Source organism: Quercus robur, chromosome 4 (assembly GCF_932294415.1).
Source record: "Quercus robur chromosome 4, dhQueRobu3.1, whole genome shotgun sequence".
NCBI classification, from domain to species: Eukaryota; Viridiplantae; Streptophyta; class Magnoliopsida; order Fagales; family Fagaceae; genus Quercus; species Quercus robur.
Genome location: NC_065537.1, coordinates 19,545,734 through 19,562,265, shown reverse-complemented (window position 1 = coordinate 19,562,265; position 16,532 = coordinate 19,545,734). Strand labels below are relative to the sequence as shown.

Here is a 16,532-nt window from a genome sequence, read left to right as displayed (position 1 = left end):
ATGTTTTCCAACTCATTTTCTTGATTGCAAAATTATTAATTTTCTAGAAAACTTTATTGTTGAAACAAACCAAGATCACTTTAATTCTAAGTGCCAAGTCAAACATAAGTAACCTTACCAATTCCAACACAGGGAACAAAAATTATGGAGAGCACATAAATATACAAGAGGGTTTATCAGGCTATCCACCAATTACATTTCCTAGAAGCACCAAATAAATGGATCATGCATGTGCAACAATAAAATGAATGTCATGACATTCAATCTAAAATGAGGTCGTAAAGTGGGTTATACATGCCCACTCTATTAAGGTCACGATTCATGACTAAGAAATTGAGATTTACAGGAGCTTTCTTGGGATTTTTTAAGTTAATATACAAGCCTGATCTTCACAACGCACAAAAGCACGTCGGTGCCAGCCAAAATCAACTTCATTGACGTAATGCTATTGAGTCTTGATATACTTTTTAATGGCAACTTCATTTCATGCTATGAATTACGAACCCCACTAGCATATGCAACTCAGTTCAAGTAACAATCTACAGATATTCTCATACTTATCAAATCAATTATTTATTGCACTGTTAGGCCTAGGTCAGCCAAAAAAATGGCACACCAACTGTATCAAAGTAACTCACATCCTGCAACTTTTTTTTTTTTGGGTAAGTTGCACACACCCAACAGGTGTTGAAAACCCTCCACCGAACTCTTACAGAGGAGATACAATTTGAGCTAGAGCTCATTGGCTACCCACATGGCCACATCCTACAACTATTGAAATCTATTTCCATTAAAAAAAAAAAAAATTTACCTCATTTTATTCATTTCACAATTAAGATTCCATTTTCAAGTGTCATGTTATTTAAAATATTATATGATGTTGCACGAAAACACTTCTAGATTTGGAAAAAGTTTGGCTCAATGCAATATCATTGATTAGGTTTCTTGTTAATGTTTCTTTCCTTCTTTTTTTGCATATTAAGTATCGTTGGTTCGATGTCAAAAATACAAAGCATAACTACAAGAGAGAATGAAATTCAAACACAAATGCTACCTACTACCAGGATAGCTTTACCATATGATAATTCATACAACAATTCATGATGAATAATACCTGCAGACATTATCCTTATGGTTCTTGCATGTACATACTAAACTACCTCGTTTCACATTCCCAAAAGATGGTAGGACTAGAACAAAATTCTCCATAACCTCCAAGAACTAGGGTATGGAGTGCAGAGGACGAGGCCTATACAAAAAGCACGCAAATAATATATACCAAAGACAGCGTTATAGATGACCCAGCTGTATTTACAAACCACCAAAACACTTTCGATTCACCAGCCAAAAATCTACACCAATAAAGTTGAACCTACTTTGAATCTTCAGAAACAGAAACTCAAGTCGTCTCAGGCCTGAAAATCAAATATTAACGCGGTTATTTCAGCAGAAAACCAAAAATGCAAGAGCATATCATGCTGCTACATGATGAAAGACTTTCGAGCAACATTTCAACACAGACATGCAGCATTTCACTCCATTGTAGCTATAATTTTTAATTACAGTCTTTACAGACAATTGAATTTAAAAGCTCATCTTTTGTTGTCAACTTGACAAACTTGTTTTCACCAGCAAAATTTGTGGAATGACCAAGAAGATGCAGCCAGCTACTGTAAGTAACAATAACATGTCATGCAAATATATTTATTTGTACATGAAGGATAGGGGGAGTGAACAAGAATGAAGCATAATTAAACCAAGAAATGTGATTAGAAAGCGGTTTAAAAGATTGCAATTTACATAATTAAACCTTAAGAGATGTCCACTAAAGACATGTCAGGATTGAGAGTAAGGTATATTAAAGATTTAAAGCGGAGAGGACGGTATATAAAGAACTATAGAAGAGCATAATTAAACCAAGAAATATGATTGAAACAACCACATTATAGAATCATGGCTGGTCAGTAATACTGATAAGACCAGAAGAATTAGTATACAAAATGCCTATATGTTGAAGCATAAAGAAAACCATGCTCACTTACAAACACACAGCAACTTAAGAGATGACCACCAAAGACATTTTTGGACCATTTTGCCTTTGGGCTATACTAAAATAGCTTTATATACCTTATAAAAAAAAAAAGAAGCTTTATATACTATATAGAAATTTATGGTGATTACTAACCTTCGTTTACGCTCCAAACATTCTACAACGTGTCTCATAGCACAAACAGTCATTTTCTTCACCTACTTCAAGCAAGACAACAATCAAAACCCATAATACACAAGATTTATACTTCAGTGACTTAAGTGAAACTATTTCACACATTATCTAATTATCACATGCATACCACAAAGCCCTAGCATTGTACACTTTCAGCCAACCATGCTACATTGAGCACTGTAGGAGGCAAAAATTTGTCAAGCCAATTACAAAATGCCACATCAAAAATTTAGTGACAAATTCCAAATTAATATGTCATTAAATTAATTAAATTAGATAATGACATGTGTCATCCAAATTGGCATCACGTTGGCATATCAAAATTTGTCATGTGTCATTTGGCCCACAAGATAAAGATAAATTTTCTATTCAAAATTTATGGGTAATTATCTTTATTAAAATAAATAAATAAATAAATAAAATAAAGATAAATTTTCTATTCAAAATTGGTAGATAATTATCTTTATTAAATAAATTAAATAGAGATAATTATTTATCTTTGTTGATTATTACCTTTATCAAAATATGATCTTTATCAAAATAGATAAACAGAGATAATTATCTCTAAGAAGAATTTGGACCAATCAGAAATCTGCTACATACTTTCAAGCATATCAATTCATAGTGGAGCTTATCCTCTAAAATCACTATAAATAGAGGACATCCCCTCTCATTTTCAACAAAAAAAAGTTTTCAAGAGACCTAAGCTCTGGAAAAGTTCCGTCTCAAGAAACTTTGAAGAAACTGAAGAACATTCGAAGAACTTGAAGAATCTTTGAAGAACTTGAAGAACATTCGAAGGGCTTGAAGAACTTGAAGGACAATAAATCTCTAATAAGCTCGAAGCTAGAGATTTATTGTGAAGACCGATCAATCCATCTTCCAATTAAAGTCAAGAAGATTCTTGTTCGAGTCAAATTAAATGAAGATAGAATCAGAGGGTATTCTTTTGTAAAAGAATCGAAATAAAGATTGTACTCATTATACATCAATACAAATTTATATTTGCAAACCTATTTCTTTTCAATTGTTTGATTTTCTGCAATTGAGAAAAATTTGTGTTTACAAACACACATCAAGAATAAATTTAATTTTAATGGCCATCTAAATTAACATCTATTGACATATGTACCCATAAGGGAATGCCGCAATTCTATTACAATTTATATTTATTGGGCACTAGTGAATTGAGAACATAAAACATTTGTATCTAAACCAGTTGAGGTAGAATCAATAGCAGTGGAGTGCAGAAGGAGGTTTTTCCTGGTGCAATGCACCAATGATTAGATCACACAATGAGGGAAAGCAGGATCCGAGATAGGCAGCAAAGTTTTAATTGGACAGCTTTGGAAAAAAGGGAAAATCACAATGGCATCAATAGGGATTTGGCAACAGTAATCAAGCAGTATTAAATTATTAATTAGGTTTCTAAATAACATTTACAAATAACATATTTCATATTTTATTAAAAACATAAAGGCAAAAACCAAATTTTTGTCCTTACATTTTCACGCAATTTCCACTTTGGTTTCTATATTTTATTTTCACCACTTTTATTCCCTATTTAGAAAAACGCCATCCATTTTAGTCCTTTCCGTCAGTGCCCTAACGGCGAAGTCTTAAGTGGCAGACGGAATTATTAAAATAATAATAAAAAATTTTATTTTGGCATTAAAAAATGCCACGTCAACATCTAAATTAAAAAAAAAATTAATTTATTAATTTTAACTAAATAAAAAAATAAAAACAAAATTAAAAATCAAAATTCACATGAATTAAGATCTAAAAGTATCTTGAACAAGAACATCAACCCAGATTTAAGAACTCAAAATTAAAAACCAAAAATTACCAAAAACTCAGAAAATAAGAACACAAGATTAAACATCAGATCCACAAAACCCACTATCTCATGATCTCCAATCCCCACAAACCCTAACCCTTCAAATTGAAGACCCAAAACCCATCCGATGATCAAACCCCAGCAATCCAAAACAACGATCCTGAACTAATCTCACTCTTCTCTCCCAAAACCACAGCAATCCACGTCTTCTCTCACCGAGCCCCAAAACTACAACTAGCACTCCAGTTGGGATTTCACACTAGATCTGGGGCTATCACTATCAGCAAAGCAAGAAAAACAAGAACACAAACCCAGATCTAAGTGTGTTCCCACAACAACAACAGACCCAGCAGCCACAATACCCACACCCATACCCATAACTACCCTACATGATGATGCCACCACAAGCCCAACCCGGTGCGGCGGTTCAAGCCCCACCTCAGATGTGGGCCCCTTAGGCACTGGCATAGCACGACCTCCACCACCAGACTCAAGCCCAAGCCCAACCCACCAGCACCGACAAGGTCCGCACTCTTTGGATCGAAGACCTCCAGTACTGGATGGACGAGAATTATCTCTGGATCGGAGACCCCACATCACTTTTCTATGTGCTTTTTATTCATTTTTGGTTTCTAGATTTTGATTTGTGAGATTGCGGTTATGCGATTATGCGGTTTAGGTGTTTGATTTATTGTCTCTGAGACTTCTTTGTCAGAATGGTTGTTTTGTTGCATACCTATTTTTTGTTTTTTGATCTTGTTCTTGCTTCTGTTATCTTTTGGTCATGAAAACTTTGTGGGCTTTACATTATGTGGTGCAAGGAGAAGGGTTTCCCATTGTTCTTATTCATGGATTTGGTGCCTCTACATTTCAGATCTAATTGTGTTTTTTTTTTTTTTTTTTTTTTTTTTTTTTTTTTTTTTTTTAATTTCTGGGTTTGTGTTTTTGTTATTCTTGTTCAAGACACTTAGATCTCAATTCATGTGATTTTTGGTTTTTAATTTGTTTATTTAGTTTAAATTAATAAATTAATTTTTTTAATTTAGATGCTAATGTGACATTTTTTAATGCCAAAATAAAATTTATTATTATTATTTTAATAGTTTCGTCTGCTAGCTAGGACTTTGCCGTTAGGACACTGACGGAAATGACTAAAATGGATGGCGTTTTTCTAAATGGGGAGTAAAAGGCTAAAAGCTGTGAAAATAAAAGACAGGGACCAAAGTGAGAATCACGCGAAAATGTAGGGACGAAAATGTGGTTTTTGCCAAACATATATATATGACAAGCTCCATGACGATACCGCCAAAGTACAAACAAAGCTCACATTGAAACCAGATATCACTAAGGTGCAGGTATGAAAAAGATCTAAATCAAAACAAATAAGAACTATAATAATCAACAGAAACATAGTTCACAGCATTACACGTGAGATGCCATTGTACAAGAAGCACAAGTGGAAACATCCTACTAACATGAGAAAAAAAGCCATAAAACATTTATGGTCACATCAAAAAGATATCAATTACGTACCTCCAACTTGTCTTCCTTAGCCCTATGATTCTGGGGAAGTGTACGGATTTCCTCTGTCAAACGGATGCACTCACCAACATTTTCAGGTGAGACGAAATTGAGAGCAACCTTTATGCATGACTGAATGTAAAAGAAGAAAAGAAATAATTAAAATTATATAATTATTTATATGTACAGGGAAACAAATCTATAAATAGAAATCAATTTCAAACATCACAATCGAGAGCAACCCTTATGCATGACTGAATATAAAAGTAGAAAAAAAAAATCATTAAAATTTATAATTACTTGTATGTATAGGCCATAGGGAAACAAATCTATAAATAGAAAGCAATTTCAAATGTCACAATCCACACCAAATTTAAAATTGAAGGCATGAGGCACATAAGCTCATCAATCAGCTCTGATGCACTGATACGGCATTTTTTCCATCGAACTGGTATCCAATACATACCTGATACAGATACAGGTACAACCATACCCAGAGAGTATCAGGCAAAAAAAATGATTTTTTTTATATTGATACGGCTTGGATACACGCAGGATATGTCCGAGATATAGCGAGTATCAATCAGACACAGGAGAAGGGGGAAAAAAAGTAGAGAAGAATTTGCTGTATCTCCAACGTATTGTATCCTAGGTTTTTCAAAAAATGTTGTATTCCATACCCCTACCCATATCGTACCAATACCCGTACCCATATTGGTGCATCATAGTCAATCAGAAATCTAAGAGGAATTCCACACAAAAACATTTAACAGGATAACTATACATTCCAGAAGTGTTCCATATTGCTTCCATTCCAATATGATTTATGCTCTGTTCACTTGAAAACCACTTCTACCAGTCTTCTGCTTTTCAAACTGATAAAATTATAGGCAATTCAACCATAACATAATCAATGAAATTATGAAACTCGAATTGTCTTTGCAAGACAACATAACTTATAAATGACAGGAATAAAACCACTTCATGGAGATATCATTCTAGCATTTAAAGGCCACAATGTCAATGATAAGTGAAATATTAATTGCCCACATCCTAGTCAAACCGTAGAAGGGCATCAATAGAATAAGAGGCATGCAAGCAGAAGGGTGGACCACTAAAGACTAGAATGATTGATAAACCAACCTGTTTCCAAAAATTCTCATATTTAAGAAAACATTCACCCTATGTTGCCAGCTTGGAATTCATGAAAGGTGAATAACAAATCACTGGTGCAATATGTAAACTATCCCATTTTTATATACTAAACCATGGGGGGAGTGAAATAAACACCAAATGCAATTTACTTTACCTTTAAATTTCTTACTTGATGAGGACAGCCAGCAGGAATGAAGACAGCATCTCCAAGATTTTGGACAAATGTCCACGGTTCAATTCCTATATTATAGCATAGAACCATAAAAGTATGCCCAAGAACAGTTAGTCATCTGATGACAAAAAGGAATACAGCATTCAATCCAACTAGCGCCGTTAATATATAAGAAACTGACCATATTCCTCCTTGAGCTTTCTTTTGTGCTCCAAAGTCAGATAAAATGTTTGATCGTGTATAGGGTGAACAACCTATACAACCAAAAGATATGATAAATACAACAGAAATGTGCCCAAGTATTAACAAGAGTAAAAAAATATAATAAAACACACACACACACACCAGCAATTATGCAGATTATAAACCACAGTTAATGAATTAAATATGCTACATTTCCAATCAAAGACTACTTCATTCACCTTGCTTTACCCAGCTGGTAAAAAGCCAGTCAGGCCAATATCCTGCATTTTGTTACCCAATTTGGATTTCCCATGGTTCTCTTCATACAACAAGATTACAGCAATTTTAAAATTTTAAAGATTTTTTAGGAATAAAGCAAAGATAAATATGTGTTTCAAAAAGGAGAGCAGTAGGCATTTCAAGATGACTAGTTCTAAATCTTAACCATCGCATCTTAATTACTAAAACAACTTTGCCAGACACTTAGCAATTCCATTGAGCAGTGTCACATTGATTGACCAAAAGAATATAGTACTCTTTAAGTAACTTATCACCACCATTATAAACAGAAAGTATAATGATAATAGTTAAGCAACAAAAAGAAAAATTTAGTATCCAATTGAAATTGAGAGACAATTACCTGCTGCAATGGACAACAATGGATGTGCCTAAATTCCCGGAAGTGCTTATTAAGATATTCCTGCAGCATTGGAACATCTTGTCTCCGGAAAATGTCCCAGATGGCACCACCCTGAGAAGCTTCTAACCTGTCCAACTTATTTCCAGAAATTGTAGTATCACTCCCACCACTGTTTTCTTGGTCCACTTTTGCTCCTTCATTCTTTTCCAGCTCTGATCCACTTGAAAAGTCTTTCCCATTCGACCTTGACTCACCATGATCAGCCCGTTCAACAGTTATACCAGTGTTTTGATCCCCAGATCCACTACTAATATTTTTATCATCAGCAGTAGCTTTACAAGACTCAACAACAGAAACATTAGTCTCAACCTTTTCATCCACAGCTTGAAAATCTCCATATAATTCCCTTTGGTCTTGCTCAAAGTGCCTCTTTTTCAATTTTTCTATACTCTCAAGGTTCTCCTCTTTAAGTGGCACTTCAGCAGTATGTGTCAGAATATTTACCTAATTCAGTGAATTAAAAATAAAGAAAATTAGAATATCAAACAGAAGCTAAGTGTCAGCTATATTGGTGGATTAATATACGTAAGCAGTTCATTATTTGACAAAAAAGGGAAGAAATTGCAGAAAAAAAAATCCCAAGAGAAGTGTTAAATATAAATACAAAAGCAATCAGACAGACAAAATATGATCATAGAATATCATCCCCACACTGCTGCAAGAATATCATTGTCTCCTTTTACTTCAACATTAGTCAATACCATACGAGATGCGTAGGATAGGGAGCAGATAGAAGACATGACTAAATGATCTTTACCAAGAAAATTAAATCAACTTTTAATGAAATCAGACAGTCCGTGCCCTCAAAATCAGGAACCCTCATTTGTCACAATTGCATTATGACAATTGGACCAAGATGAATCAAAGCACCAAAAGCAATTATTTTTATTCATTTCAAGTATGAGTAACAAAAAGAGTGAAAATAAAACCAGGTGTGACAACATCATGCTTATCTAAAATGGGTTTGGACTTGATGTAGATTCCAACTAAACCACACATAGACATACACATCTAAGATAAAATCCAACACCTGACACAATCAACTTTGAAAATTCATTGGAATTTATATAACAAATTTGATCAAGAGACAAAATTATGTGCAACATAAAATTTGGTCAACTATGGCGTTGGACTCAAATCTGTAAAATGTGTGATTAGCAGTTATTGACAGACATGCAGTGTTTACAACATGCCAATCCTTACCCAACTCATCTGGCCCTCACACTTCAACCTATATAAACTCAAATAGGCATTTTCATGCAGTACCTCAACCAAGCAGAAGTTTTTCCATTGGCAAAAAAAAGAAAGAAAAGAAAACAAAGTGATTAGCAGGAGTCACAACAAGACCATACTTACTGCATCAGACATGTCACAATGAAGTTTGGTGACAGAGTCCCCACGGCCAAGCTCCTGAGCAGCTCCATATGCAATATACGTCTTGGGACCCATATCTGGCTTGAGAGATTTATCAGGCAACTGGACAGCAATGTTTAGAACACCCTTGTGTGGATGTGTATATTCCTTAAATGGCAAGCAACAGATAAACTCAGCACCATGACGTGGCAAGCGTTCCTCAAATAATGTATATGGAGGCCAATCTTTTAGTTTCAGTATCACAGGCCACAAATAACGGTCATACCGACCCTCTGTATACCCAGTAAAGAACTCATGGATATTGACATCAGTCTGCATTTCATCACAATAGTTAGTATCACAAAGCAAAATCATCAAGGACCATTTCCATATCATTTTATTATACAGAGTAGACAAGTGGGAATTTTAACAAACAAATCCAAAAACACTTAAAAACTAGAAGGGAAAGGTAAAAAAACAACTATGAATATAACAAAAATAAATAATAAAAAAACGTATTAACAATCATCGGAGTGAATAACGAAACACCAGTAAATGGACCTAAAATTTTTAATAAGACTCTTTCATATACCATTTTCAGAAAAAAAAAGGTAAAGACATGAAGGCAGTCATAGGCAGTCATCTCCCCTAAATTCATGTAGAGGGAGTACATACAGCTGCTAATTCTCAAGTGCAGAGTATTTAATGCACCACTTGCCCATAAATGACCCAAAACGCTAATCATGAAAGTTCCAAGGCAGTATCTGCCTTTTTTTTTCTAACTTGGATTGAGTAAGATAATCATACTAAACTCTATACTGGTTCTTCCAGATCAAAAAAGTATCATCAGTACATACCAAAAGGTTGGAAATCAAATTACAGTGTGCAAAACTAAAATAAATCTTCCTGATAACAAAAGAATTGGAAAATTCCTAGAAAGAAAACCTTTCATTTAAATAATTTTCAAAGACAATCTCATTAAAAATAATAAAGTAGAATAAATTAAGCACAAACATCAATACATTAATGCTAAACAATTAAATGCCAAAAGGAAAGAATAATTAACACAAATAGAAAAGGATAAAATAAACCAACCTCACGACAATCCAAGCAATCAATGGCCTTAACTTCCAACAATCTATCATGTTTGAGATGTTTCAATTGACGGACTGCACGCCACATGACAAATGGCTCCCAGCTTAAACCAGATGCAGATTCAAGTACATCACTCACAATCACGGGCTCAGATCTACTCCAATGCCACTGGAAATGCTTCAAATCCTCATGTTGTATATCTTGGCCCCCCAGGCAATACAAATAGTTGTCATCAGAACCTTCTCGAGAAGCTGCTTTCCGTAACTTATTATTGCTTAAGTCCACTTCACCAACTGAATTGAAACACGGACAAAATTGTGAATGAGAAGCAGCCACATCAATTAAGTTGTAAGTTTTGGCAATTTCTTCTGCTTTTCTCACCAACTCTGAAACCGGAGTTTCTGAGAACATAAGTTTCTTCTTCTTTTCTGTTGATGAGTGTGAGAACATACATTTCAACTCAAGAATATCAAGACCACAACCACCCATGTCTTCAGGGGGGCAAGGTATGGTAGAATCTTCATTGGCTTTCCACTCAGATTTCGACTTTATATTATCCATTGAGCTAGTCTCAGTAGGTAATTTCACTTTTTCCCCCTTTCCACCATGCAAATAGTCAAATCCACGGTCAATATACTCAATAACCACTTCCTCCTCACCTCCCTGCAGATGTCCATCACGAATCTCCCTGCAACAGGTAAGACATACATCAAATGAACATCTACGACAGCTTCGGTGAAAATCAAAAATAGAAGTTCTGCAGATATCACTGCAAAAGCAAGAGATAACATAAAAACCTTCATGAAACAATGCTACCATTGGAAACAGTGTTTTCAGGAAAAGACCTTACCAGTACACACACTCATCAATAGGGCAATCTGCTTTTTCAATCTTTAGGTCTGGAAGCAATAGCCCTATCAAATGAACATCCAAACAACCAAATCAAAAAAGTACATCTGAACGATATTTTTTAATTAAGAGAACTAGGAAGTAACGATGAGGAATAATCAAAGTTAAGAGACTTAAAGAAAGGAAACTGTAACAGTCCGCAATTGCACAAGTCAAAACTACATCAGGCAGTAAAATTAACATTTTTTTCTTGGCCTTTTGCAATTATGAGACATCTTCCAATCCACACAAATACAGAAATCTGCCACATCAAAGACTAAATAATAAAAGATGAAACACAGATTAGTTCCTAAGATCATTTGACAGAGTAAAAGAAAATACCCTGTCTTTTAGCCTCTAAATTCTTCTCAACCATTTGCTCTTCACTAATCCGTTGCAAAAATGGAAGAAGTACTTGTAGCATATACTTATAGTGCTCAAACTCCTCATCTTCACTGATATCCAAGTCTAAGTTCTTCAAATTCTGCAACAAGGCATAAATAACTTGTCAAACTTCTCACACATAATCTAAAGACATTAAAGAAAATACCAATTATTCATGAGATGTAGGAAAAGGAGAAACTGACTTTTACAGGTACATCCAAACGCAAGCATGCTTTGCAATTGCAATTTCCACGGCATACTGGACAAGCTTCCGCAATGTAATCCTCCTCAATATTAGGATACCTACACAACACAACACAAATACTTCAAATAAATTGCCAAAACAATAAATGCAATAAAACAAGCAAAAGCTCCTATGCTTAAACATTCATTTTACAGCTTCAAGTATTTTGCAATGTTCCTTAACTCATATTTTAAGCCTTAGAGGTCGAGGTTGCAATCCATCAAGAAAACATTTGTATCAGTTTGGATGATACCTATTAAAAACATAAATAAGGATTCTTCAAAAGCACTGCTACATTAGTTTTTTCCTGTAATGATGCATCCTTTAAGGTATTCAGAAAATCATGCACTCTATAGTTATATAAGATTCAAAATTAATATTTTGTAATTTCACCCTTATGAAATCATGCAATTTACAATGGTTTAGCTAATTTCAAGATTAAAAGCAAAATTTTCTAGCAGAGAATTATAAACCAAGATCACTTTAATTCCAAGTGCCAAGTCAAACATGAGTAACCGCACCAATAAATATTTATTTCCAACATAGTTCAATAACAAAGCTTCCATATAATAAATATTTATTTTTGGCTACATTACAAATTACACCCTTTAATATAACATATTTTCAATTTGGTCATTTTATCTAGCTCCATCCAATCTCGAGTCACCATTAATTATAGTTTTTTGAATCTCGAAAATGATTGTAAATTTAACATGACAAAATGAATGGAAGCAGAAAGAAGACCTACGTTAGAAACAAAATGGAAGTTAATCTGTTGAAAAAATTCAAATGGGGGAAAATGAAACTTAAGAAACTGAATTGAAAATAAATCAAAGTTAAGAGGGAGTAATTTATAATTTGGCCTTTTGTTATATAAAAATTGACAACCGAAGAAACAGAAGAATTAAAACAAAACAAACTTATATTGTTTTTCTCGTAACTTGGACTCAAATAACAGGGGAAGACACATGAAACAAACATTATGTAGAGCACAAAGTTATACAAAGAGGGTTCAATCTATCCACCAATTAAATTTCCAAGAAGCACCAAATGAATGTCATGACATTCAATCTAAAATGACAACGTCAGTAAGTTATATAAACCAACTTTACTAAGGTCTTCATCCATGGGTAGTTATTCATTTGGCGGTGAAACAAACCAAGATCACTTTAATACTAAGTGCAAGTCAAACATAAGTGACCATACCAATTCCAACATAGTTTCATAAAAAGCTTCCATACAATAATTTTTTTTGCTAAATTACAAATTACACCCTTTAACTTTGACATTTTTTCAATTTGATCATTCAATCTAGTTCCATCCAATCTTGCTGTTAATTTTAATATTTTTAACCTTGCAAAATGACATTGTTTTTGCTGGACTCAACAACAAAGATTGGATGAAAGTGGATAAATGAACTACATTGGAAACAAGATGGAAGTTAAATGACTGAAATGAAGAAAAAAAAAAATGAAACTTACAGAACTAAATTGAAAATATATCACAGTTAGAGGGTGTAATTTGTAATTCAAGTTTTTTTATATAAAAAGTCACAAGCCTCAGAAACAGAAGAATTAAAAACAGAACAACATTAAATTGTTTTCTGGTGACTTGGACTCTAATAACAACAGAAGACACATGAAACAAATATTATGGAGAGCACAAAAATATACAAGAGGGTTTACCAGTCTATCCACCGATTACATTTCCTAGAAGCACCAAATAAATGGATCGTACATGTGCAACAATAAAATTAATGTCATGACATTCAATCTAAAATGAAGTCGTAATGTTATTTATACCAACTTTATTAAGGTCATAATTCATGACTAAGTAATTGAGATTTACAGGAGCCATCTTGGGATATCTTATGTCAATATACAAACCTGATCTTCACAACGCACAAGAGCACGTTGGTGCCAGCAAAAATTAACTTCATTGACATAATGCTATTGAGTCTTGATGTACTTTTTAATAACACCTTCATTTCATGGGGATATTTACTACCTGATTTTTAACAATCTTTAAAATCGATTCTCTATTTTCATGCACAGAGCCCATGCTATGAATTATGAAGCCACTAGCATATGAAAAACATGCAACACAGTTCAAATAACACACTCTACAGATATTCTCATACTTGTCAAATCAATTATTTATTGCATTGTTAGGCCACAAGTTAGCCACAAAAACAGCACAGAAATGGGATAAAAGTCATCCTACTACTTTGTTTTGAGTAAGTTGCACACACACAACAGGTGTTGAACACCCACAACATCACTCTCCACCCAGCTCTTACAATTTGAGCTACAACCTACAACTATAGAAATCTATTACCCATTTTTTTATTTTTTATTTAAAAAAAAAAAAAAAAAAAAAAAAAAAAAAAAAAAAAAACCCTCATTCTCTTCATTTCACAATTAAGATTCCATTTTCAAGTGTCATGGTATTTAAAATTTTAAATGAAGTGGAACAAAAACATTATTAGATTTGGAAAAAGTTTGGCTCTAGACATTGTTTGGAGCTATCTTGCTCCAACCTAATATGTGGCAATTAAAAAAATCATTCATGTGCAGTTTTAGGTACATGACATTTTTAATGAGTCAAGTAACTTGCTTAAATATTACACATGGATAATCTTATAATTTGCCTTGTAATGGATTGCAAAAGATGGGTCCAAACATGTTTGGAGCCAAACTTTGGGATTTTTTTTCAAAATAACACCAATTTTAAAACAATTTTGTTAGTTAGCATCGTTTCTAAACTATTTAGCAAACTAACATCTCGAGGCTAGGGGACTCGAGATCACTGTAGCAAATCGAGTATCACATACTCGTTTTCAATGAAAATTCACTTAGAACTCGAGTTTTAAACACTCGATTTCCACATGAGAAAGCCAAAAAGTCATCTTCTTCTTCCTTTGCTCCCCTTTGAAAAAAGTCCACAAACAAGGGACAAAGTAGAAACAGCGGCGAACCCACATGAACACAACACACAAACACAAACCCAAGCAGAAACCACACGAACCCAGCGGCAAACCTAATTGGTGAACCCACGAACCAGCGAATCCCGGCAATGAACCTAGCAGCGAACCCAAGCAACAAAACCCATGAACTCAGGTGGCGAACCCACGAACCCAAGGTTCAATTGAACCCACGAACGTGTATGATTCCCTCAGGCGAAGGTCGTTTTCCCTCTATTCTCTCTTTTTTATTTGTGCAGAGCAGAAACTCAAGTCTCTAATACTCGAATTCCACTGGAAATCGTCTCCTACACACTCAAGTTCCACTGGAAATCGATTCCTACAAACTTGATTTGCTACAGTGAACTCAAGTCTTTTAGACTTGAGATGCTATTTTCATAAATAGTTTGGAAACTAGGCTAACTAACAAAATTGTTTGAAAATTGGTGTTATTTTGAAAAAAAAATTCCCCAAACTTTGTCCTTCATATTTATCCCATACCAAAAGTTAATAGCTTAAGCTTTTAGGACAAATAAGTAATTAACCAACAAAAAACACCAATTAAATAACATATCACCAAGTTGTAATTTATCAACTTGACATAGAAAGGAAATTAACTAAAATGAACAAGTTACAATGCTAAACAACACAAAAAAAGAAATCTATACCACTTTTGCAAGCAAGGGATACAATAACGTTTCTTCTTACACCTCTTGCATCGAACAACCCTGCCTTTATCATTCCTCTGACATTGATGACACATCAAAGACACCTCTTCAATCCACTGTTCAACTCAACAACAACAATCAAATCCGTTATTAAACAATAATCACACAAAAAACAACAAAATAAAAAGAAGAAGCTACCTTTGGGTCGTGCTTATTGATCTTTTCAACATTTTTTTCTTGGTTTTGATTTTGAGTTTTCTTTCCTTTCTCCACAACCTTACGCCGCAGTTTCACGTTCACGACCTCCTCTACTTTCTTCCGTTTCCCTCCGACTTCGTCCGAAACGTCGTCGTCACGATTTTCCAAAAGCTCTTCCTCCTCGTCTTTGTTCTGATTAGCCACCGCATTTCTAGCTCTACCACGCTTCCTCTTCTTCACAGGCTCAACTACTCCTTCCTCCTTCTCACCAAAACACTTTCCATTTCTAAGACGCGCCATCACAGAGAGATATTTCCAAATTCAAACGAAGAGTTTTGGAGGAAGTGGAAGTCCAGGTGACAGGTGGGTTTTGGTTGGAGAGTGAAGCTAGTAAAGCCCTGTTTGATAACTGTGTTTATAATTTATAGAGCGAGAAAACTGTGTATGTATTTTTACATATTTTTTTACCCAAAAGTATTTCTACAAAACTTAAATAATGTTGCTAAAAATCTCTTACCAAACGAGCTATAAAATTTTAGGGTAAAAAAATGTGTTACATGAGTAAATAAGAGCCATTTGGTAATATTGTCCTAGTAACGTAGTTTAAGTATTGTGAAAATACGTATGGATGAAAAAGTGTTGTGAAAATACATATTATGTTGTTTAATCAACGAAAATTATTATTTAAACAACACAACCAAACAGACCTTAACTTTGTGGGCACGTAAGTTATTTGGCAAATTTGGCATTTTTTTAAAGAGAGTTCAACCTAAAGAGTCAATTCCTAATAATAACTTTTTATTATCAAACCAAGCCACCAATTAATTTTTGGTGTAGGTGGAAATTAAATCTTAAATCTCTTGAATGTTCAATAACTATATAAAATACTATAAACGTTTAGACCCTTAATTTCCAAATAATCAATTCAAGTTTATTATCAAACAA

At 34.0% G+C, this 16,532-nt stretch overlaps 1 protein-coding gene across 1 annotated transcript; it reads right to left on the bottom strand.

The window, feature by feature from the left end:
- Positions 1 to 1,252: 1,252 nt before the first annotated feature.
- LOC126720796 (lysine-specific demethylase JMJ25-like) lies at positions 1,253 to 16,139 on the bottom strand. The gene is made up of 13 exons (XM_050423621.1): positions 15,588 to 16,139; positions 15,390 to 15,505; positions 11,719 to 11,818; positions 11,474 to 11,615; positions 11,094 to 11,157; positions 10,244 to 11,012; positions 9,152 to 9,481; positions 7,736 to 8,239; positions 7,094 to 7,166; positions 6,895 to 6,980; positions 5,598 to 5,717; positions 2,186 to 2,247; positions 1,253 to 1,415 (listed from the first exon to the last, which is right to left on the bottom strand). The coding sequence occupies exons 1-13, from the start codon at positions 15,885 to 15,887 to the stop codon at positions 1,400 to 1,402; spliced, it is 2,682 nt and encodes an 893-aa protein (XP_050279578.1). The 5' UTR covers positions 15,888 to 16,139; the 3' UTR covers positions 1,253 to 1,399.
- Positions 16,140 to 16,532: the final 393 nt, after the last annotated feature.

Bases quoted from the DNA above. Each gene is read 5' to 3' on its own strand.
- LOC126720796 (XM_050423621.1), bottom strand. From the start codon at position 15,887: ATGGCGCGTCTTAGAAATGGAAAGTGTTTTGGTGAGAAGGAGGAAGGA. The intron at 15,506-15,587 runs GTAGCTTCTTCT...TGAGTTGAACAG, and splicing joins TCAATAAGCACGACCCAAAG to TGGATTGAAGAGGTGTCTTT. The intron at 6,981-7,093 runs GTCAGTTTCTTA...GCTATAATATAG, and splicing joins AAAGCTCAAGGAGGAATATG to GAATTGAACCGTGGACATTT.